The sequence below is a fragment of the Podarcis muralis genome, chromosome 16, assembly GCF_964188315.1.
Source record: "Podarcis muralis chromosome 16, rPodMur119.hap1.1, whole genome shotgun sequence".
In the NCBI taxonomy this organism is placed as follows: Eukaryota; Metazoa; Chordata; class Lepidosauria; order Squamata; family Lacertidae; genus Podarcis; species Podarcis muralis.
This window is the reverse complement of record NC_135670.1, coordinates 31,694,824-31,718,606: the sequence shown is the minus strand read 5'-3', so window position 1 is coordinate 31,718,606 and position 23,783 is coordinate 31,694,824. Positions and strand designations below refer to the sequence as shown.

General features: G+C 44.3%; 1 protein-coding gene across 28 annotated transcripts in view; it reads left to right on the top strand.

Annotated features, from left to right (window-relative positions):
• FBRSL1 (fibrosin like 1) overlaps positions 1-23,783 on the top strand; it is a 792,934-nt gene that overhangs the window by 615,597 nt on the left and 153,554 nt on the right. For 22 of the 28 annotated variants that reach the window (XM_077920111.1, XM_077920092.1, XM_077920106.1 and 19 more), the window contains one exon: positions 20,332-20,385. The exons of the other annotated variants lie outside the window; for them this stretch is intronic. In XM_077920111.1, the coding sequence (XP_077776237.1) occupies positions 20,332-20,385 (54 nt within the window). The remainder of the gene's footprint in view (positions 1-20,331; positions 20,386-23,783) is intronic. 28 annotated transcript variants of the gene reach the window in all.

The following is a 23,783-nucleotide window of genomic DNA, read 5'->3' as shown; positions in this document are numbered from 1 at the left end:
TTAATTATTTTTGGGGTTTTTAAAAATTTAATTTCAAGGGTTCTGTGCCACTTTCCAGATAAGTATCAAAAGCAGTGTACAACAGTAAAATTGCTCCAAGATATTTTGTGGGAAGTGATTCATAAGTAAATACATAAATTTAACCATATACTGTACAGATTTCATAAATATGCAATAAAACTGTAAACATGGAATTATTAGACAAGAGGAATTATGGTCCCATAAAATGCTTTGTGTGGACAGAAATGGTGTTAATTGCTGCAAAAATACATCACTGAAGATGCTCACCAGATCAGCATGGTCTACAAAAACATAAACAAATGACCTCAAATAATAAAAATAATATATCAACAAATAAAGCAGGGGGGGAATCAAATTGCAGCAAGCAGCATAAAACAAACTTCAATCAAAAGTTTTTTTTTTTAAAAAAAATGTCACAATGCCAGAATGAACCAAGAATTGGTGCCAGGCAAGCATCTCTCCAGAAGGCATACTAAAGGCAGGGCAATGCTATTTGATGTAAGGGCATGTACAATGAGAGAAAGTGATCTTTCAGATATCTGGGATTCCGATCCTTTTGGGACTGTAAAGGTGAGCACCATCCCTTTGAGCTTGGAAACCAAAGCTTCGCCATTGCACTTGCGGAAGCATTTGCAATTATCCTAGTTAGCAGCCCGACAGCTGTAGTTTTGCAATTTGGGAGCAGCCTTCAAAGGCAGCCCCAGGTAGGATGTATCACCATAGCCTTTAACTGCACAGAGATCAAGGAAACCAGAAGGATACATTGGATGAAGGTTATGGAGACATGTTCCCAAGGGATTTCTTCTGCTCTTTGTCTTTCATCTGAGCCAGATTCTTTCATTTATGATTATCTTGGAAGGTGATGGGAAGCCAAAGATATGCAACCCTCCCTCCAGTTAGTTACAGGGGATCAGGGCCGGCCCACCCATGAGCCAAGGTGAGACATCCGCCTCAGATGGCAGGGTCTAGAGGCAGCAGATCTGGCCTCCAAGGAATGCATTGCCAGCTGCTGCTCCTTGGAGGCCAGACCTGCTGCCTCCCTGACAGCCCCCTCCTCCTTGCCACCTCTACAGCAGCCTCTCTTTCCTGGGGAGGGAGAGAGAGACCATTTTGTGGTTGGCTTCAGCAGCCAAAATGCTTGGGCTGGCTGCCCCCCTTTGACCAAGACCTTAAGGCTGGGCTGCAACGTTGTTGGGTTCATTTGTCCGAATGTTCCCTTCTGACATATCTCCCTTTATTGATTGAGCAGCAGTTCTCCCCCCCCCCCCCCCAGTTAAACTCTGACACAAGGCTGTGCTTGAGTTGCAACACGTCCTCCCCGCCCGCCCCCTTTCCAGCTATAACTGAGATAACAAATCTGGCTCTGCCTCCCAGCCCCCAGAGGGAAGGGGAGGACGCAGCTGGGGTGGGAGCGGGCGAAGGGCAGGGGGGGCCGGTTAGGCGACTGTAGACTAGCTGCTGCTTGCGCCTGCAACAGGGTCCACCCCAGCCTCTGGGCGAGGTGCGGGGACACACACAGAGCGAGGATCTGCTTCTCTTGGCTGGATTACTCTCGCCTGGCTCTCCTCTCTCGCTGCTACATTTTAGTCGCTCGCAATCGCCTGCGCGCAGAGCAGTCGCCGCTCGGAGCGGCTTTGCTTAAGAAGCGCTAGCTGGGAAAAGGGAACCGCGGCGGGAGGAAAGCGAAGGGGATCCTCGCTCGCTCGCTCGCCTGGGCGTGTTGCTCCTGCCGCCGCCGCCTCCTCCTCGGGAGGAGGGGAAGGGAAAAGACAGAAGCAGCTTTTGAGGTTTTCCAAACGTCTCCTCCTCCTTCTTCTTCTTTTTAATTCATTCCTCCGCCGCCTTTATTTTTCCATGGTTGGGAATAATGGCTACCAAGACTTGAACAAGAAGAAAGAGAGGAAGAAAGAGAGAAGAAAAAGCGAGACCTCTCCAAAGCCGGGGGGGGACTTGTCTCTGGCTGTGATGGTGCCTGGGGGGCAGCTGTGACTTGTTTTTGCTTTTTTATTGTTTTTGTTAGTGTTTTTTTTTTTAACACCCCCCCCCCCCAGCTCGTTGCTTTATTGATGCCGATCGGAGCCGCATTTCCTCCTCCTGTTCCTTCTCCGGCTATGATGACCCCGCAGTCTGGGATCGGAGGGGAGAAATGATTCCTGCGTTTGGCTTTTGAGCGGAAGGTTTTGTTACAGTTTTTCTCCGTTGCCTTCGATTGTGGTGGTTTGATCTTCTGGGTCGAGAGCGGGGTGAGAAGGAAGGAAGGAAAAGGAAAGAAAGAGGAAGCGAGACCAGCAAAGCAAGTGGAGAAGCAAAAAAAGGAGGGGAAAACTTTATTTTCTTTTAAAGGCACCTTTAATACCACCCCCCTCCCGCACATATATATATATTTCCCGTACTCTGAAGACCTGCGTTTCTCCCTCCGGCGTCCACCTAGAATCTGCCTGCATTCAAGCAGCGGGGGAGCGACTGGAAGAAAAGCGAGCAAAGATACACATACATGTGTGTATGTCCATATATATATCTCTCTCTTCCTTTTGCAAGAAAAAAAGGAGAGACGAGGGAGGTCTGTCTCCTCCTCCCGCCGCCGCTTGCCTCGGCAAAGGGGATTGTTTAGTCGGCTGGAAAAGAGAGCGAGCTGCCGGGCTCTTTCCGATCCTCTTTCGCTCTCCCGCCTCCGCCTGCAGGGTGCTGTAGTTGCCGTCCTTGTTGTGTGGATGGATGTTCCTTTGTGCCAAAGAAGCTGGCTTTCCCTTGATCGCCCGCCGAAGCCGATCAAACCCATCTCGCCTATGGATTAAAGACTTGATCCGCCAGCCCCCACCTCCCCACCCCCTCCGTCTCTCCCTCGATCCGCGCCTCGCGCGTGTGAGAGTGTGTTGTGTGCGCGCGCCTTTGGGGAGGCTTCCCTTGTTCCCTGCGCTCCTCTCCCCTCTCCGCCTTGTGGATTATCTCTCTTCCCTTCCTCCACCGCCAAGTTGCCAACTGTGCTTTTGATTGCATTTTAAAGACCCGCCTCGCTTGGACAGCAGCGTGGTCGGGGAGGGGGGTAAGTAAAACAATAGTAATATTAATGACGGCGCGAATGAACAAGGAAACAGCAAGCCGTTTGGGTTGCAAGGTGGGCCGGGGAGAGGGGGAGATCCACGTTTAATTCCCCCCTCCCCCGCCAACATCCTTAAAAAAAACAACCAAACAGCCGGGTCGGTGCCTTTTTAGATTTCCCCTCCTTTCTTTCTCTCTATCTCTCTGGTTCTTGGCGAGCGCAGCTGGGATTTGCTCTGGGCCCCAATTGCCAGCCGGACAGGCGCAAAAGGGGAACTGCCGTGTGTCTGTCTGCGCGCACACACACTCTCTGCCGGTGAATTGGTCTTTTTCTTCTCGCCTGCTTTCGGTGGAATTGACGAACTGGTTACATTAGCTACTCCCCACCGTTTGCCGTATTTTCCTCGGCCTTTGGCTTCCTTTCTCTTTCCCCCCACCCAGCCGTCCTTTATTATTAAAATTGCACTCTTTCCACCTCCTACACCCCCCTCCAAAAATGGTATTTGTTGCGTTAAGGCACCAGGACAAACTGAATAATAGCGAGATATTGCTACGGAGGATACTGCCTTCCCAATTGTTGTTTAAGTGAGCGGTAAATATGTGACAGTTCTCAATACAGAATCTTAGCAATTGGGTTAAAAATGTATTCAAAGCAGAGCTTTTAAAGCAGTGGAGGCGTTCTGAAATGATGGGAGGCTAGCCTGCTCTGGGAAAGTGAGCATGTCCTCCCCCCCCCCCCCCAAAAAAATACCCATTATAGATGTCTGCTTTCATTTTGTACACAGCACAGGAGGAAAGGGGAAATATTAAACTGTGAATGGTTGCCTTCATGGGTGGAGGGGAGGGCAGGGGAAATCCAGACTATATTTTCCAGAGCAGAAGACCAACAAAAATTGGATGAATCTGGAACTAACAAGGGGTCTGGTGTAACAACTTGAAACACCACAAAAGGAGGTGATTGGCCCACTCAGTGATGCTTGTCTCTGTTTAAACTAATAATAATAATAATACCAACTTTGAGGCAAGCCTGGAGGTCTTCCAGAACAACTTAATTCCCAAGTGAGTGTTCTTGGAAAAAGCCATTACTGCCATTTTAAACCTGCACACTTGCTAGGAAGGATGTCTGTCCCGCTGGGATCAGTGGGACTTAAATCTGAATAGTTTTGTGAGTGCGATATATGTGACTTCTCCAACCTGGCATGCACATACTTTAAAAACCAAAGCGTCTGGATTTAAGCTGTGTTTAGCCACATTGGAAGTCAATAGGATAAATTTGACTTGAAAAATAATTACCAGGATTTAAATCAGGTTTTGAATGGCGCATTAAGAGTGCTTAGAATTGGAGCAATTGAACTGGATCTTGTGCCAAAGTTATTGGGAGTTTAGCTGAAGGAGCTTTGCTTCTGAGTTAGATGCATATGGGATGAGGTTTCAGCCTTGCAGATGGAATGGAGAGTGTGAAAAGATCAGTCTCTTTGGGATGTCTGGTTTCCTTAGACTTCTGGTATTGGGGTGTATGGAGAATGTTTAGGATTCTGGCAGAGAAAGTTGTAAAACCGAAATGACTACAGCAAAAGGGAATGAGAAAAGAAACCACAGAAGCCGAGACAAATTTTCTCTCACATCCCATTAGCAGATTCTTTGCGTGCTCACACATGCACACAGCCCTGTAATTCACAAAGGTGTGCTTCACCTTCTCAAAGGGAAGATGATAACCTGAGGGCTGATAGTCTGGAGTCCTAAACTAATGAATTAAATTCTTGTTAAGATAAACTGAAGGAACTGACATACATGAGAGGCACTGGATGTGTGAAATGAGGCAGTGGATGTTTTAATATTCCATGCTCGTGAAACGCTTTTTCATTTTTCTGCCTTTTGTTTCTTACCCTTTTCCATGCGGGCGTACACACTTTGCAGTTTCTAAATCTAAGTTGCAGATCTCTTGGGCAATTTCTTTGGCAGATGTGGCATTGTACTGATACGTTTCATGTTTACTCATCCACACAGGTCGGTAACATAAAGCACAAAGGTGAAAGAGGCTTGATTTTGTAAAAGATTAGTATTAACTGAAACACAAAAGTTGAGAGTAAGATCTTTAAGTAAAACAAGATAGTAATTAATTACCACACCGTGTGCAGTTTTGTTTTTACTTTCCTTGTCCAAGGTGGGGGTTTCAGCGTAGGGGGGGGAAATCAGCTCACACCAGGTTAACAAGTTAAAAATGATCTCCAGAGACATTTCCAGTATAACATGGTGTCAGTGGGATCTCAAAAGCATTCCAAAGCTAGGTGAATCACATTAGCATATTAATACTGTACATAAATAATGCTGGTTTTATTAGAAATTCTGGATATCTGTAGTATTTGTGTGTATTTAATTGTTTTTTGCACTGACTTTATTCTGTCAGCTGCCTTTTATTTTATATGAAAGAAGGTCAACAAATGTAAAGTAATAAAATATGCATTCCAGGCTTGCAGGGAAAGCCATGGTTTCATCTCCTGCATTTGCATTTGAAACTATTAGACATTTAAAAGCAGCTCTTTTAAAAGTGCAAATTTTGTAGTGTGAAATGAGCTTTTCCCCATCACTGAGCAAACAGGGCTATAGCTCAGAAGCAGAGCATCTGTTCTGTATGCAGGTCCCATCCCCTGTATCTTCAGGTAGGGTTGGGAGATGCTTCTGCCTGAAATCCAATGGATCTGCTGCCAGTCTGTGTTGACAATATTAATCTAGATGGGCCAATGGTCCTATTCCGTATAAAGCAGCTTTCTATGTTCCTTTGGTTTTTGTGGCTGCAAGAAAAGCAAAAACCTTGGTAGGATTGGGAGGGGGGAAGGATTTTAAGTAAAAAGTAAAAATTGGCCACTTCGCAGGAATGAAACATTTAAAAGGAATGACCAAGTACTGCAGAAGCTGTATGTGTGTGCCTCCGAAATGTATATTTCATTCCTCTGTGCATAAATGGTGCCAAAATCCTATTTTACTTTTTTTGGGGGGGGGGTGATAAACAGTTTCAGTGGGGATGTTTGCAGAGAGATAAAGGGGAAAACATTTGTTGTTCCCATTGATTGCTGGAGGGGTCATGAAAGCTGCCTATTATACAAATCCTGAAGCACTGTTTTCTCTACAATGGGAGCAGGAATTATTTACTGTATTATCTACTCTTGGAAGAATGTCTATCTTAGCTGGAAAAGATTGTTAAGGTATTATATGCTAGCCGAACCTGCCGGCTCTCATTCCTAAGAAGTTAAACCTCTGGTCATCCCTGCTCAGAATTTTACTCCAGGGGTTTATGTTTATGCATTAAATCCGATTTTCTCCGCATACAGACTTAGGTGGCAGAAAAGCTTTGTTAGGACCTTGGTACATTAATGTCTTAAAAATGCTGTGCTCTCCACCACCATATCCGCTTGGCTTTCTAAACACAGCAAGATCAACCACCATAGGATCTCAAACCTGTTCTGTTCACCTTTCTTTGGGGAGAGGGGAAACTAGGCATTTTAATGTCACTGGATAAAAGTAAGTCTTTTATATGGATTTCTGTTTAGGCCTGACACAGATTTGATGGTAAAGGCAGTTTGTGTGCAGCAAGGAATACCAGAAACTTTTGGAGCTGTTTTTCTTAAAATTCACATCCATAAATGTAAACCTACCTTCCCTAAGTATATGCAATTCTATGGTCTGTATCTGGCCACTCTACATGAGAGCAATAAGTTATTTTGAATGAAGACTGCTGAATGTGAAATGAGAGAATAGACATATTTGGTTACCTTTGCAAACAAAACAACCTCAGAGCGGTATTATATTGATTTTTATCAGAATATTGTTGAAGGAGTTTTGCTGGAGAAGACATGAGAGCCTGGAGTTCCTTGTTCAAACCTTGCTTCTGCCGTGAAATAAATATTCTTGACTCTTAGCCATCCATGAATATTATGAACCTCTATAAAAGCCTTTGCAGTCCCCCCCTCTGTGTGTGTGTGTGTGTGTGTGTTAAACACTCCCCAAGCACATTTTTTTTCCTGCTGTAAATTGCATTTGCATCTGTTTTTTTAGCTGTCCGCTCATTGTTACCCTTTGAGACAGGTGTGTGAGAGCAGCACCTTACCTCATCCTTGCCATCACCATGTTTGCATTGCAAATGAGTTTTTCCTTTGTGGGTGTGATGGTAGTGGCGATTGGTCTTCATTAGCTTGTGGTGTCAAATTATTACACAAAAGTAGCCAGTCTTCCTTAACATAGATTTTTCTGTTTCAGCAAGAAACGCAAGTCTTCTTTTTTTAACCAGTACTTGGGAGCTATGTCTTTTTAAGCCACCCTGTGTTGTCTTCCATCATACCACTCACTGCATGCAAATGTTAACATAGATCACCTTTCTGCATACACAGAATTAAATGCACACAAGCTTTTTTTCATGAGCTTTCCAAGGAGAGTTATGTATATAATGCTCTTCATGGAGCATCTCCAGACAGCATAAAACAATGTGTGTGTATATATGTATGTGTGTGTGTATGTATGTGTGTATATACCGGTATATATTCAATGCAAATACAAAATGTAACAGACCTAAAATTTGGCATGTTGTGCGAATCAAGCCTATGGCTGCTTGATGCTGCATTGTGCCAGTGAATAAGCTGGGACCAAGTTGGGTACAAGTCACAATGGTTCTTAGCAGGCATTGCACCAAACCATTATTAAGGAAACTTAATCACTTATCCTCACAACAATCCTGTGAGGTAAGTTAGTCTGAGAGACAAAGGCTGGCCCAAGATGAGGTTTATAGCCAAACAGTGTTAAATCTTTTTTCCCCCCAGACCCTAGTCCAACAAGCACTTAAAGCCACAACCCCCATACTGGTTGTACTGGTCCAACACACACTGTTGCTCCATCTTGCTCAGTGGTGTCTACTTATGCTGGCAGCGGTCCCTCCAAAAGGGAGCTCGTCTGTAGCCCTGCTGTGCAGGGTCTGTACACCTAGTGATATCCAGAACTGAACCATTGTATCTGCCATCCACTTATTTTGCAGCTCCGTTATATGCTTTCTGCCTCACCTCCCAAGAAGTCAAGCGCAGAATCTGCTTGTGGCATCAGTATTCACATGGTGGCTTCCTACATGTCCTCATGTCTAGAAGGCAGCACAGTCTGCTTGCATGTCAAGGATGCAGCCTGCAGAAGCACCATTGTATGTGTTGTCCCCTTGATCACCTGTTTATAAAGATAGTGCAAAGCAGTGAAATTTGATGACTGGCTATAGAAATACAGACTGGCAGTGTACCAAGCGCACAAGGCTACGTTCATTGTGCATATCACATTGTTTATTTAAAACTGCCAATAGATCAAGGGACTCCCAAGGTGGACAGATCATTACTTCTTAAGAGTATTTCACTCTTTGGATGGGACCCTAAGATCAAGCAAATGGATCTATCCAGAAACCATTTCCTAGCTTGATGAGTCAGAGGATGTAATAAGCGATAGAGGAATTGTCCTTACCTAATACTGCTGTATACCTTACCTAATACCTCAGAATTTCTGTGTCATATAAGGAGAAGCATTGTCTTGAAATGTCTATGCACACAAATTTATATCAATAGTGTCCATATGCAGTGGGAGGCGAGGGGACTGGGGAGGGGATGCTGGAGATGGAGGTGTGGAGCCATTAGGGAGAGCTCTGTTAATGTGCAATGATGTGTGTTTTGTCAGAGGTTTGGTAATCATTTTATTTTGTGTATGCACACACATACACACAAATCTCCCAAGATGGCAGAATGACAAAAATCTTAATTCTGTGTGACAGGCTTAATGCTGAAGATACAAAACATTAAAGGCTTATGCTTCTGTCTCAGCTTTCATTTAGTTATTTCAGTTTATCTACTGCAGCTACTGTCAAATGGAAAGAAAATCCCTGTATTACCCGGCAGTAAAACTCGGCCAGTTGTGTCCTTACAGGGGCAAAACTTGCTTTTTTGCATTTATATTTATTGTATTTATAGTCTTTCCCCCCTTGTTAACTATATATTTAAGCCCCCAAGTACTGTTTATGTAACTTGTTGGGTTTAATGAATCATCTAATCTAAACGCTGCTGCCTTACACCTAATCTGCAGAGTCACCCAGTAAAGGGTGCATCAAATTTTGCACGGAAAACAATATAATATTTGATACTGTCTGCCTATTTTTGTAGATATTCAACAATGTTTGCATTAATCAGGCTTAAGTCTTCCACCCCTTATTTCCCCGGCCCACTGATGGCACTTCTGTGTTGCCCTCTAGCAGGGCCTCTTAACCTCTTTAATGGAAGCTGAAAATCCAGGCTATTAAAGTACAGCATTTGCTGTTAAAAGTGGATTTAAATATATTCAGACCAGCAGATGAATAGGAGCTGTAAAAAATTTTCAGGCAGATGAGAAAATACTTCCATCTGAATGCTAATTTAATACTCACAAATTCCTCTCATTCCAGGAGCATCGATAAAGCTTGTTGTCAAAAGAGGAGTAAATGGGTGTTTGTGTTTCTTCGTCCACCACCCTAGAAATAATTTTATTTAAAAATACCATCACCTTTCATTCCTTTTTAGGGGCACAAAAGTAACACAGTGACCTCTGGTGGTGGTTTTGGTCATGATGACCTCCATAGCTGTGCTCCTTTTGATATACAATACTTGCGGTTGACTTACTTAAATTTCCTCATCAAATCACATTTTTAAAAATATTTATTTTTGCAATAATTTGTATGCCATCTTGTGGTTACTTAAGTACATGACAGTATCACAAGTATATATGGTTTGCTGATTATCAGAAGCCAGGCATGTGATGTGAGTTTTTTCTTTTCATGAATTGCCTAGGTGACACAGAGTTCCTGATGCAATATTGAATCATTGTGTCTACAAGCTGGAATTGGTCAGGGTCATGGCTATATTGATTACCTCCACAGAATCGTAGAATTGTAGAGGTGGAAGGGACCCCAAGGATCATCTAGTCCAACCCTCTGCAATGCAGGAATTCTGCCCACATCCGTCCGCTCAAACCACCAAGTTTCTGGTTAACAGCAAGACATAAAGAGTTCCTGTTTAAGAGAAGCAGGCAGGTTTTTGTAGACTATAAACATTAATCCTATGCTGTCCAATTTGATGGCCTTTGAGACCCAGTTTTCCCAGCTCATCTTTTGAATACTCATGCTGTGCTCCTAGTTAGGCTCAATACATGAGAAATAAGAGCGGTGATAGAAGACCCAAAACTTCAGGCCAAATTTGTATCAGAAAAATCATGAAGGCATAGACTTTTCAAGTCCAAGACTGAGCAGTGGTGCCATAATGAACAGAGGAGTGCAGGTCCAAGACATTTTTTTCAGAGCAGGAGTGATGACATCATCTGCCAGACGGTCCAGGTGATTGTGGGAATTTCTTTGCTATGACAAATGAATAAAGTGATAATGAAACTTTCAGGTTTGTGAGCAATAGAGGTCAGAGAATGAGGAAAATAAGAGGATATTTCTTTGGCAGGATTCCTTCTTTGGGCTAGCAGTTCAAATGACAACACACCTGTGGAAGATTGTTTCCATTCTGAATTAAAAAGCTAAGAGTTACAGTTCAGCTTACAAGAACCTTTTGTTTAAAGTTAAGGCTGTTTTGCAAGCTTAAGCCTATATAGTCAGAAGTTGGAGCTTACTTGCAGGATACTATAGATAGGATTGCGGTCCCTGGGTATTATATGTTCTGCTGCTCTTTGATCTATGTATCTCTGCATATGTGTTGCGATAATGTATAATGGATCCACGCAGCTGCCTGCATATTTTGAAGTCTCATTGCAGCTACTGGGGCTCTCATGATGCAATATTCACCACTACAGCACAGTTCCAGACAGCACATTTTAAAAACAATCTGGCTTTCAGAGCAAGAACATTTATGTTCAGACCACTTTCCACAGCACTTTAGAATGTCTGTCTGTCTTCACCCTTAGTGAAGAGCAGAAAGAACCTGATAAAAACAGATCCGTCCTTAGGCAGAGTAATTGGAGCTGTGGTCGGACTATTTCATCACCCAGATCTTACGGCTAGTTTTCTTTGTGTGGTGTACATTGTGGTGTTCAACCAGTTTTATATTATTTTCCCTTCAAATTCTGTAAGTTTTTTTCTTTGAATTTAAGCCAGACTCCTTTTGCTTTCTGCCTTAAAACAGCAAAACAGTATTTCTATAGAAATGAATATTCTCCTGCAGCCTGCTGTAAACTCATTTAAGTCAATTTACTTGCATTTAAGATGCTGAACTAAGAGGATCCAGCTGGTTTAAATCCATGTTTTGTGGTTTAACAGGGTTGGTCATCTAGAAAAGGGACAGCAAACCTATGGCTCTTAGGACTGTAGCCAGCGCTTGCCCTACTCAGAGTAGAACTATTGAAATTAACAGACATGACTGACTTGGGTCCATTAATTCCATTGGGTCCACTCTGAGCAGGACTAACATTTGATACAACCCAATGTATTGTACAGGGACGCGGGTGGCGCTGTGGGTTAAAGCCTCAGCGCCTAGGACTTGCCGATCGAAAGGTCGGCGGTTCGAATCCCCGCGGCGGGGTGCGCTCCCGTCGCTTGGTCCCAGCGCCTGCCAACCTAGCAGTTCGAAAGCACCCCCGGGTGCAAGTAGATAAATAGGGACCGCTTACTAGCGGGAAGGTAAACGGCGTTCCGTGTGCTGCGCTGGCTCGCCAGATGCAGCTTTGTCACGCTGGCCACGTGACCCGGAAGTGTCTGCGGACAGCGCTGGCCCCCGGCCTATAGAGTGAGATGGGCGCACAACCCTAGAGTCTGTCAAGACTGGCCCGTATGGGCAGGGGTACCTTTATCTTTACCTTTTAATGTATTGTAGTTCAGGGTCCACAGCTCAGTTATAACCTTAAGCTTTTCATACAAAAGTTCCTGGGTTGAATCCTTGGTCTCATCTCAGGTTGAGGGTCTGAGAAGGACCTCCCTTGATCTGAGACCTTGGAGAGGTTAGGGTGAGTGACCAAACTATGGGAACTTTGCCATTGGAAAGGACCCAAAATATCATTTGGTCCAACCCCCTTCCAATGCAAGATGTCTGCTACGGCATCCAGCCTCAGCTTAAAAACTTGTCTTCATTCTGAGAGTTGTTGGGTGGGTTTCTTCTTCTTTGTCATTTCCATTAAGAGGAAACAGTCTGGTGTCCTCACAGGAAATGCAATACAGGAGTAGGTCCTGTGTGCATTGCAGAGATTGCAGCTGGCTCTCCTTCCGCAAACCTCCTGCATATTACAGTGGTGCCCCGCAAGACGAATGCCTCGCAAGACGAAAAACTCGCTAGATGAAAGGGTTTTCCGTTTTTTGAGTCGTTCCACAAGACGAATTTCCCTATGGGCTTGCTTCGCAAGTCTTGCGAGTTCTTGCGAGTTTGTTTCCTTTTTCTTAAAGCCGCTAAGCCGTTAATAGCCGCTAAGCCATTAATAGCCGCTAAGCCGCTAATAGCCGTGCTTCGCAAGACGAAAAAACCGCAAGACGAAGAGACTCGCGGAACGGATTAATTTCGTCTTGCGAGGCACCACTGTAATAGCGAACTCATTTTCCAATCTCACATACACACCATACATTTAAAGCACATTTTTAACACTTTAACAGTTCTGGTTTCCCCACAAAGAATCCCTAATTCCCAGCACCCTCCGCAAACTACAGTTCTCCAGATTCTTTCTTGGGTGGGGGAGCTGTCACCGTTAAATTGCTTTAAGAGTACTTCACATATCTAGTGTGGATGTGACCCAGGTGAGGCTCCTTATGTATCCAAAATGGCACCATCCATGCACAAGTGGGTGGTATCGGCCTTGCAGGGAAGCCCAAAGGTTTGCAGAAGTAGAAAAAAGACTTTGAAAAATTCTTTGGGCCGGTGTTGAGAACCCAAAATAGTCCAGTGAAGATTGAGCAGGGTCATTGTGATCAGAAGACGAAATGGAATATCCCAGGAAAAGAAAGTGGCTGGCTGGAATCCTGAACGGGAACATTCCATGCTGGGACATCTTTTTGCCAGTCTGATTTGTTTCTTTGAATTGTGCTCAGCTGGGAGTGGAAGGCTGGGCTAAGCAATAAATAACAGAATGCTAGTCTAACATTGTTTTGTGTGCGTGTGTGTGTGTGTGTGTTTTAAAAAAATCTGTCTGCAGGGAAAAATTAATTTCCTTCTGGTGCTGTTGGAGGCATGTTTTGAACACTTGACAAAACAAACGGCAAGCGAAAGCGGAAACATGTTGTGTGTTTAACCTGCTATTCTCCCTTGAGTTGTTGGCAGGAGAGTGAAAGATTGTTTCTTTTGTGCCACTAAGAGACCTCCAAGTGGCTCCTTAGTCCAGAGTGTGTTGGTCCTAAAGCAGTTGCGTGTGTGTGTGTATATGTGTGTGTGTCTTCAGATGATTAGAAATCCTCCATAAATACCTCTCCAACACATGCCTCCCTTAGAACCGTATGATTGGCTCCCGAAAAGCCTTCCACGAAGGCTGCACTGTAATCCTTTTATGTTACTTCTTCAGTGGAGATTACGCAGCAAGAAATAATTAGGAGATTAATTTTCACCTGTCACTGCCAATAATAGATAACCTTGATACAGTGACAGGGCTAGGATTGTGGGGGAATGGAAAATCATTTAACCCTGCTGTGCTGGTAGCAGAAGGCCAACAAAAAAACAAAAAAAAAAGGTTAGTGAGAGAAGACCATTTTCGCTTGACTCTGTCAAATGTTGTGGATACACTTTTGTAACATGATGGAACCAAGGAGTTCATAGAATCATAGAGTTGGAATTGACCACAAGGGCCATCGAGTCCAACCCCCTGCCAAGCAGGAAACACCATCAGAGCATTCCTGACATATGGTTGTCAAGCCTCTGCTTAAAGACCTCCAAAGAAGGAGACTCCACCACACTCCTTGGCAGCAAATTCCACTGTCGAACAGCTCTTACTGTCAGGAAGTTCTTCCTAATGTTTAGGTGGAATCTTTTTTCTTGTAGTTTGGATCCATTGCTCCGTGTCCGCTTCTCTGGTATGTATGGGAGTCAGCAAATGGTGTGTTACTCATCCCTACATGTATCCGGTAGTTTTAAGTGTCGAGAAAATACAAGACAGGTGTTGCTGAGTTTTACATTTCCATCCCCCTGTCTGGCCAGGGGCTTTTTTGGTCCATCCAACCAAAACAAGTCCTGTTGGTTTCAGTGGGGTTCATGCCCCAAACTCTGGTCCTAGGGTTGTATCCAATATAGTGCAAAGTAAGAGTAACTTTATGCTGTTCTACTAGTGAAATATTTTGCACCAACAGAACATGGCTGCACCGGGGAATACATAAGCAGGTTTCTGGAGCTTTGTTGCACAATAGATTGTGCAATCAGTTGCACAACAAGTTTCACCTAGCACAGCTGTTCTGTTGGATTCCTCTGTTGCACATCATTAAAACTCACCTGCCTTCTAGCACAACAGAATGTTGGATCCAGCCCCTAGGACAGAGATGGGAGATGGAGGAGGGTGTTGGCGGGGAAGACTTGGATATTGATTACCTTCTGCACCCTTTCTTACTGTGTCTGAGTATTTCTCTTTACACACTTTGCCCTCTGTCAGTGAATTAAATTACTATTAAATTTTAATCAGTTGCTGTCATCTCCCTGGGTCTGTTCAGTTCAGTGGAAGAGTTTAAGGATGTTTCCGGATAGTGACTGTGGTGCTTTTGTGGTTGGCAGCTATTGGCACAGCTGAACACCCAGCTGTCTTGTGTACTGATATTAGCAGGATCAGCATGGATGAGCAAGTGGGAAATAGTGATGGTTGATATGACTCAAAATCTAAATCCAGTGGTGGCTGGTGACCATTGGGTCTTTTAGAGTGGAAGGCCAGGAGGTCATCAGTAGCTGGAGCCAGAGACAATGATAAGCACAACCGCAGACCATGAATGTTAGACAGAGCCAGCTAGTTCCAATTTTGTCTCCTTCCTTGTTGAGCAAAGAGGAGCTAAAGATGAAGGAGCTGATAGGGTTGGTTGTAAGTTGAGTTCGTTTTGAGAGCCACTGGTAGTGTAATGGCTAGAGGATTGGACTATGGTCTGGGAGACAAGGGTTTGAATTCCTGCTCACCCATGAAGCTTGCTGGGTGACCTAAATGAGGAAGCATGTGTGCCACTGTGAGCTCTTTGGAGAAAAGGTGGGATATAAATGCAATGAGTAAAACTGTAAGTAGGAAAGCAGGCCGGTGGGGACAGGTTGAGATTGGTGGTGCAGTGCTGCGTGTGTCCTAACCAACCACCTTCCGCTGTCTAAACCTCCATGATAATAGACATTACTTCTCAGCTCCTGGATTATGTGTGCGTGTTATCATCACACTGTAGAGCTTTTCATACACTCCAGTGTACAGAAACATCTTAATATAATCCACAAGCAGGGAGGGATAAGTGTGAGTCATCCCAGGGTATAGCCTGAAGATATATGATGCAGCAAACTGAAGCTAAGCAGGTCTGGACCTGGCCAGTGCTTGAGTAGGACACTACCAGGGAACCTTCATGTACACTGCTTTGAGTTCCATCATGGGAGTGGTGCATTAGCAATTTAAAATAATAGGATTATGACAGAGGAAAACAAATATGGCAGCTGCTGTTAGAAACCACTGTTGTAAGCCAGAGCATGCTGACAACCCCACCACCACCACCACTTATTTACATCACAGCCCTGAGGATGTCATTTCTACTGCGGCAAAGAGTCATCTACCCCTTTAGAAGATATTATTTCTGTAGCAGTTTCCCGCATGGACTTCATTTGGTCTCAGTACAAAAGTAGTTATACAGCAAAGGACGTGCCCAAGTTGACTATACGAAGGTGCCTTACACTTGAGTCAAACCACTGATCCAACTAGCTCAATATTGTCTACACTGACTGGCAGCAGCTCTCTAGGGTTTCAGGCAGGGGACACTTCCAGCAGTGCCAGGTATTGAACCTAGGACTTTCTGCTTTGCAAAGCAGACACTCTGTCACTGAGTTAAAGGCCTTCTCCTTAGTTGTATATTGCAGGGCTAGGTTTGCCAGCTCTGGCTTCCTCATCCAAGTCCATCCATTTACCTGTTGTACCAGTAGGACTTTCTGATCTCTCACTGCAGATGTGGGGAACCTCAGACCATTCCAGACCTCTGGCCGTGGAAAAACTCACCAGGCCACACACCCTCAGGCCACACCCTCTTTTCCGAGGCCACACACCTCACTGGCCCTGCTTCACACAAACCTCCACAGTTTTTGCCTGGCAGGACTGTGTCCTTGAACTCTGACCAGATTAGAAACTAGCCTACTTCTTTGCAAAGGTAAAATTTCCATTAATTACCCCACTGACTTTTGGTCCGACCCCCGCTCGCATGAAACAGGTTACCCATCCCTTCCTTACTGTTGTCACCTTTTTTTTTGTGGCTCTCTCTACACTGCTAACGTACCACATCTAGCAAAATCTGATCAGGTGTGCATTGGTAGCAAGAGATGTATTATTCTGCATCCAGTCTTTGCTTCCTTTTCCATGAGTCCATTGTCCTCTTCTGATTCCAGGCTTGTACACAGCTAGGGGGTGGGGTGGGGTGGGGTGAAGGCTGTCTAATGAAGACAGCTTTATTAGGCCCTGTGTAGCCTTAAAGCCGCCCCCCCCCCCAACCGCCGAATGCAGCAACCCTCTAAAAGTCACAGAACAGCTAGTCCTGGGGATTTTCTGAGAAGCCGAACCTTGTCTTTCTTCTTGTCCCTTTCAAAATTAATTGCCTCCTCAGTTCAGGTAGGCTTAAAATACATCCAGGAATCTGAGGCTGTTGAGCAAAAGGAAGGTAATTTGGCGATGGGGCGGGGAGGAACCTTCTCTTTCTCCTCCTTGCCTCTTTTGTGCTGAAGTTTAAATCTACAATCTGTTGAGAATGTAATGGGAAACCAGCCTACAGAAAATGCCATTATTCATATCATTCGTAGCTCATTTATTTTATCTGCAATAGCAGTGATAAGGCAAGCTGCTTGGCAATGCTGATAAGCAGGGGAAATATCTTAGAGCTATTTGTAAAAGTTAAAGCAGATCTTGGTACAGAGAGATAGTGGGATGGGGGGGGAGGGGACGGGACGGGACTGACAAGCTTTTTGGCAATCCACTGTGCTGGAAGCTAATAAAGATTTTAATGGGGAGGCCTCATTAGGATTAGGCAGAAGATCTGTTATCTCAGATTTACACAACATAAATGGTGAAGCAACACAGAGTTCCATCCCCCACCCCAACCTCCTTTCTGTGCTCGCTAAATAGTGCAGTAGAATGGAAAATCTTTTAAAATTCAATTGGGCTTGCTTGCTGCCAGGAGCCATTGGCAGCTGTTTGCTGGGCGAAGGCAGAGGAAGAGCCTAGGAAGGCATTTGCAAGGAGAGGCTTAGGGGATGTGTGAACTCTTACAAGCTGACATAAACAGCTTGATACATTAATGAACATTACATAGGCTCAAATGGAAATTAAAAACGAAACAATGTGGACTAGTTTGTTTCAGAGCAGCAGCAGTGTATGCTGACGAAATATCAGCAGTATAGACAATTATAACTCAGGAAATATCAAGAGAACCCAAATGCCTTTTGGGTTCTTCTTCCTTGGTGATCTCTGTCCTATGTTTGTAACCACTGTTGAGCATAAAAACAAATTTGCATCTGCAAAATCAGAATTTTATATAAGCAAATCAAAACCAAAGCACCACTTGTAAGGATAGAACATTATTATTATTATTATTATTATCATTATTATTATTATTAGAAGTGTAAAATAAAAAACACGAATCTAAAAAATATTTTTAAAGTATGCCGTATTTTTCGCTCTATAGGACACACTTTTCCCCCTCCAAAAATTAAGGGGAAATGTGTGTGTGTCCTATGGAGCGAATGCAGCAGGAGGTCCCACTGCGCTCCGGAGGCTTCGGGTTCCTTTTGCTGAAGCCAGGAGAGCAATACTCTCCTGGCTTCAGCAGAGAGGGAGAGCTGTGCAGCGCCCCCTCAGCAAAGCGGGAGGAGAAATGGAAGGGGCTCCGTTTCTCCTGCCACTTCGCTGAAGGGGCGCTGAGCAGAGAGGGGAAATTTTTTTCTCTTGTTCTCCCCCTCTAAAACAAGGTGCATCCTACGGTCGGGTGCGTCCTATAGAGCGAAAAAACGGTAATTTAAAAAGAATAGACCAGCTGGGGCTTTAGCAATATTTATTTAATCAGAGATGTGTGACTACTGTATTGTTCAATCAAGTGGGCCCACTATGGCAGTGGTTTTAATTTGCTTTAAACTGTTTTTAATGCACTGTTTTATATTATTGTAACCTGCCCATGGAAGGGCGGGTAACAAACCTAATAATAATAATATGCTTTGCTTGTTAAAAGCCACAGGTACAATCCCCAGCCGTTTTAGGTAGGACTGGGAAATACACTGGTTTGAATTTGTGGAAAGCAGTTCACATAATAATACTGAGCTAAATGGACTCTGTATAAGGCATCTTCAAATGTTCTAACCTTATCCCACTATCTTTTATCAAAAGCTAAATAATCATTTTGCACCCTCTAAGGTACAATGTACCTGCTTCTGCAATAGGGAAATATATGCTTAGACATCTCATTTCACTTAAACACACCATTCCCCCCCCCAATCCCTCATCTTCTTTGATCTGATTCTGCAGCACCCAATAGCACCTCTTTTCAACCCTTTACCATTTCTAAAGCCATTGTAATATTGACTTATCAACCTAACAGTTTCTTGGGTTTCATTCAGAGTGCGCTGAGATAATGGAAAAATATTCACATCCATTGAGTTGCATTGTAATTTCTTTCTTTGTCATCTGTGATTCCTATTTTACTTAACTGGTGTACTGAATATTGTGTTGGGCCACTTTTATCACTGACATTGGATTCTAGTATGCCCTGTGTTAGAGCAGAGTCAAGTTAAGGCAAAGCTGTCAAACTTTTCATTAAAAGTCTTTATGCATAAAGAGGAACTTTTCTCCATGCCTATACTTTTAAAGCAAATACTTGCAGATTCACCTTGAAACGGTGACTCTTTTAAGGCTGTTTAAGCAGAGCCGATTCATTTGTTTTTATCTAGTTGTCAGACCATCACGAAACACATTTTAACAGTAGGAAGATAATGTCAACAGAAGTTACGGTAATTCAGACCCAGATAAACTACAACATAAACTTACAACAGCAAATTTCTATGGCAGATTGCAACATGCCCCCCCTTTTTTTAAAAAACCTCTTTCCCTTGCTTTAATTAATATTAAAATGAAATATTAAAATGAATGGAAAGGCAACTAGACAAACCACGCCTTTTGGTCCTTCCTGGTGACCGGGATGACTGCTGAAGGCCTGAGCAGGGGGCAATAGAAAATGTCCACTCTCTAGGCCAGTGTCCATCATCCCTGACCTTTGGCTAAGCTGGCTGGGGATGGTGGAAGTTGTAGTTCAACAGTATCTGGGGACTCAAGATTGAAGAACATTGCTGTAGGTAAAAGATACTGCTGTTGCTGTTGTGGATTCTCTCAAAATCCCCCCACCCCCATTCTAAGCTACCCATACAATGAGCAGTGGAGAATTTATAACAGCCTAATGCAGGGATTGCCAGAAGCCACTTCTCTGCGCAAAAAGTCAACTACCATGATGTATGGACAGTACAGAGCTAGATGAACCAATGATCTGTGTTCCTAAAGGAAACCTCACTGTGCCAGCAAATGGGACCAGGGCCCTACCACCAACCATGTCCATGGTCATTGGCTGTGCTGGCTGGGGCTGATGGGTGTCAGAGTCCAACAACAGCTGGGGGCACCACATTGGCCAGCCCTTTTCCTACTCAAGAGAATCAATAGACCATTGGTTAGTCCAGTCGACTTCCTTTGTGGTATCTTCACAGAAATCATTGCACTGACTTAATACATCTTGGAAGCCTTTTCAAACCCTGTGTTTGACCTTTCGTATTATTGAAGGCACAGCAACTGTGCTGAATCCAGCCGGTGTATGTCTGGTCGGTGCTTAAATAAGAGAACGCCTGGAAATCCTGTGTATACTTATTTGACCTCTGTGGAAGAAAGGCAGGATAGAAATGTAATAAATGTTAATGATAGGGACCACTCGCTAGCTAGCCAAATTTGCTGCCCATTTTGTTAGTTAGACCCCTACCTGAGGCGGACTCAGATCCATGAAATGACCCCACTTTTGCCTAGGTGAAAAAGAGATTTCTGTTAAAAGTGTTTGATTGTGAACAGAACTTTTTGTTTTGTCTGTAGAACTCAGCGGACCTGGAGCTGCCTCGTATCAGGAGTGGCTTGGTAGCAAGCAAGGTATGAGATCAAGTCTCTCCAAATGGGCATCTGGGGCTGGTTGTGTGTGTGTGTGTGTGTGTGTGTGTGTGTGTGTGTGTGTTTTGCTTTGGGATGCCTGAACTGAGTTGCAGTCTCTTCTTCTGCTTTTGTCTTTTGTTTTCTTTCTCTAGTGCAAAGTTGGGCAACCAAGGCCCACCAAGTGTCGTTCGACTGCAACTTCCATCAGCCCCAGCCAGCATGGAGAATTGTTAGGAATGATGGGAGTTGTAGTCCAACAAACCTAGCAGGCCACAGGTTCCCCCAACCCTGCTCTGGCGCTTCCTTTATTTCTGTTAATAGGCATGTGCTCTTTTGTATGTCCCCATCCCTGCAATTCTGCAGCTCCTCCTTCCCTCCCTTCCCCCAGCTATGCTGCTAAGCTTCCAAATTCCATTGTTTTGGATCCAAAAAGTGCACACGTGTTATAAAATTTCATTTTCCAACTTAATTGTACAATTAGAAGAAGAAAACAAATTAATATTGAATTGTGCTTTATAGACTTCCATGGCTAGGCTATGTGTGTGCATGTGGTTGGGGATCACTTTGTTGTTATTACTGACGGGCTTATTCAGGCCTATCCAAACCATACTATTTGCCTTGTGCTTTACATTTGTTCTGGTTTTGTGTTCTTATTTTCATTCTGTAGTTTTAGGCTGCCTTGAAAAAATGTTCTGGGTTTTTTTTATGAGACAAGGTATAAATATGAACCAAATTTAAATGGCAATTAGATTTTTTTTTAAAAAAAAGAAAACTAGAAGTGATTTGTTTATTTTAAATTTCATATCCCACCATACTTCCATCATGGAATTCAAGGCAGCATATAGAAGATTCACAAGAGGTCTTCCATTCAGGCAGTTACTATAGACTAAGAACTACTTAGTTTTAGCATGTTCATTGCTTTGTGTGCTTACAGACTGTAGCCCTGGCCTTGGTGGATGAGACCTGCAACAAAATGCTGCAGTGTGGAGTGTCCCTGTTCAGGAGTCACAGGAACATAGGAAGATAGCTGGCCATTCAGCTCCGTATTGCCTACACGGACTGGCAGCATCTCTTCAGGGTTTTAGGCAGGGAGTTTCTCCCAGCCCTACATGGAGGTGCTGGGGACTAAACCTGGGGATTTCTGCATGCAATATAGATCCTGTACCACAGAGCTGCTTTCCCTGTCCTTCCCAAAGTCCAGACACCCCATTCCATTCCTGTCGCTACTCAATTTCCCATATCTCCCCGCAACACTCAATCAACATTCTGTGATCACTGAGCATGCTCATTCTGATGTTTAGGGGTCCCCCCAAAAAAGATCTTTTATACTTCTGTAATCCTTGAAGACCCATCAAGCCTGCTGAAGACTCTCTCTTGTGCATGGATAGAGATGTTTTAGTTTCATATCCAGAAGCGGCTCGCTGGGTGGGGCAGAGCTGCTATGCCCATGTGGCAGGGGGGTTGGTGTGGTGCAAACACACTAGCTGAGCCAATGGGACCCCTCTGCCAGTATGTTTGCACCACAGCAACCTCTCTGCTGCCTGACCCGTCTCCCAGTAAGCAACAGTGACCCGCCTGCTGGGAAGTCTAGTGTAATGGCTCCTTCCCCACCTGGAGAGCCTCTGCTGTTCATAACCAACAGCACTCACCTCCAAACATTGGAAATCAAAGGAATAATGCAAACTGTAGATCTGATGTTTTTATTATTTATTTATTTATTTATTTAATTAATTTGTATACTTCTCATGGATCTCAGGTCGGTTCACAACGTAACCATGGAAGACTTGCTTCACACTTTGTGAAGCATGAGTTTAAGGAACTCTCCTCACCCCCATTTTAATTTAATCAAGATGCTGTCATTGAATATAATTTGTGCATTCCCATTTGCCGACGGAGACTGCCAAAACGAATGCTTAACAATGATTAGGTATTTGCTGTAGTCAGTAAAGGAGAGGGGATGTGAAAAGATGAGTGTAAAAGGAGCAAAAGAGGAGGCTAGTTTAGATGGAAGAAAAAAGCAACACACACACAAAAACACAATCTCAGCTGGAGAATTCACTTGCCTGTGTCTTTGATTCAAAGCTGGAGGTACATCTGTTATTGGAGAAGAAGGACCTCCTGATTGCCCAGCCGTTGCAAGAAAATTAAACCCAGCAAAAACAATAAAACAAAAGGATCTTTTGTTCTGCTTTTTTGACAATAATGTAGGAGGGTCACCGTTTCAGCTGACAGCAGCCCTCTCTCTTGTGTTACAGTCACATGTTCCGGGTCAGCAGCAGGGCAAAACCTTGACACTGTTACTGATGACTGGAACTACGTTAAGATAATTATTTCCCTTTATCTCTTTGCTGTAAGCTCATGATAAATGGAATTCTGGGCTGGAAGGAGCATATCCCCCCCCCCCCAGCTGCTTATTAATGCAGGCTTACCCATTCAGACTAGGGCAAGTCTCTCGCCGGCATCTGTGTTGGCTTCAAACCTCATTCTGGGCAAACAGGCATTGGGGCCTAAGGCAGAAGCACAACACTAAACTCTGCCCAGGTGGTGGAATTGTTGTACCCGGGTGATGTTGCTGAATCATGCCCAGGTGACTTGTGGCAAACGCCTGATTCGCGGTTCTGCCTAACAAACCTTCTACATCTCGTTCGTGGCAACCGACTGGATTTCCTTCAGGGAGGAGGAGCATGGGCACATTTAAAAAGCATGCACGCCATATGTGCATTGCATGTGGTCATCCTGCATAAATCCATTTTGCTGGGTTTACACATGGCATTAAGCTGTTCTAGGTTATGGCTTCCCAGTGCACATATGCTGCTTGCACATGCCGCAAAACAGGCACTTTGCACACATCTTCCTATGGAATCCATCATGTTGCAAGTGGCTCTGAACTAGTAGTTGCCAGCATGGTGCCTGTGAGTGCCATGGTGCCCTTAGTGTCTAACACTGATGCCCGCAAAACCCAAAGCACTCCCTCCCTCAACTACCCAGATGTGTGCCCATGGGCCTATGAAGGTTGATGTCCCCTGACCTGAGCAATTCCTTTGCAAGTTAGTTGCTGCACTTAGCCTTGCCTTTACACTGTATATACCCTCCCTTGACCTCTGTCTGTGCTTTCTTGCCCATAACAGGACCCCATAGAACGTGGAATACAGGCAGGTCAGAATATGGTCCTCTAGTCTCATCTTAGTCTAGTGCAGGGGTCGGCAACCCAAGGCCCATGGGCCACAAGCGGCTCATGGGGGTCGTTTAACCGGCCCATAAGCTGCCCCCAAACCGAGCCATCCCCTCGGCGAGTCCCCGCACGCTGCGCTAAACTAGCTTCCGTGACGCTGGAAATCGTGTCTGCGCAGACTCCAAAATCATGTCTGCGCAGATGCTGGAAATCGCGGGCGCGCAAT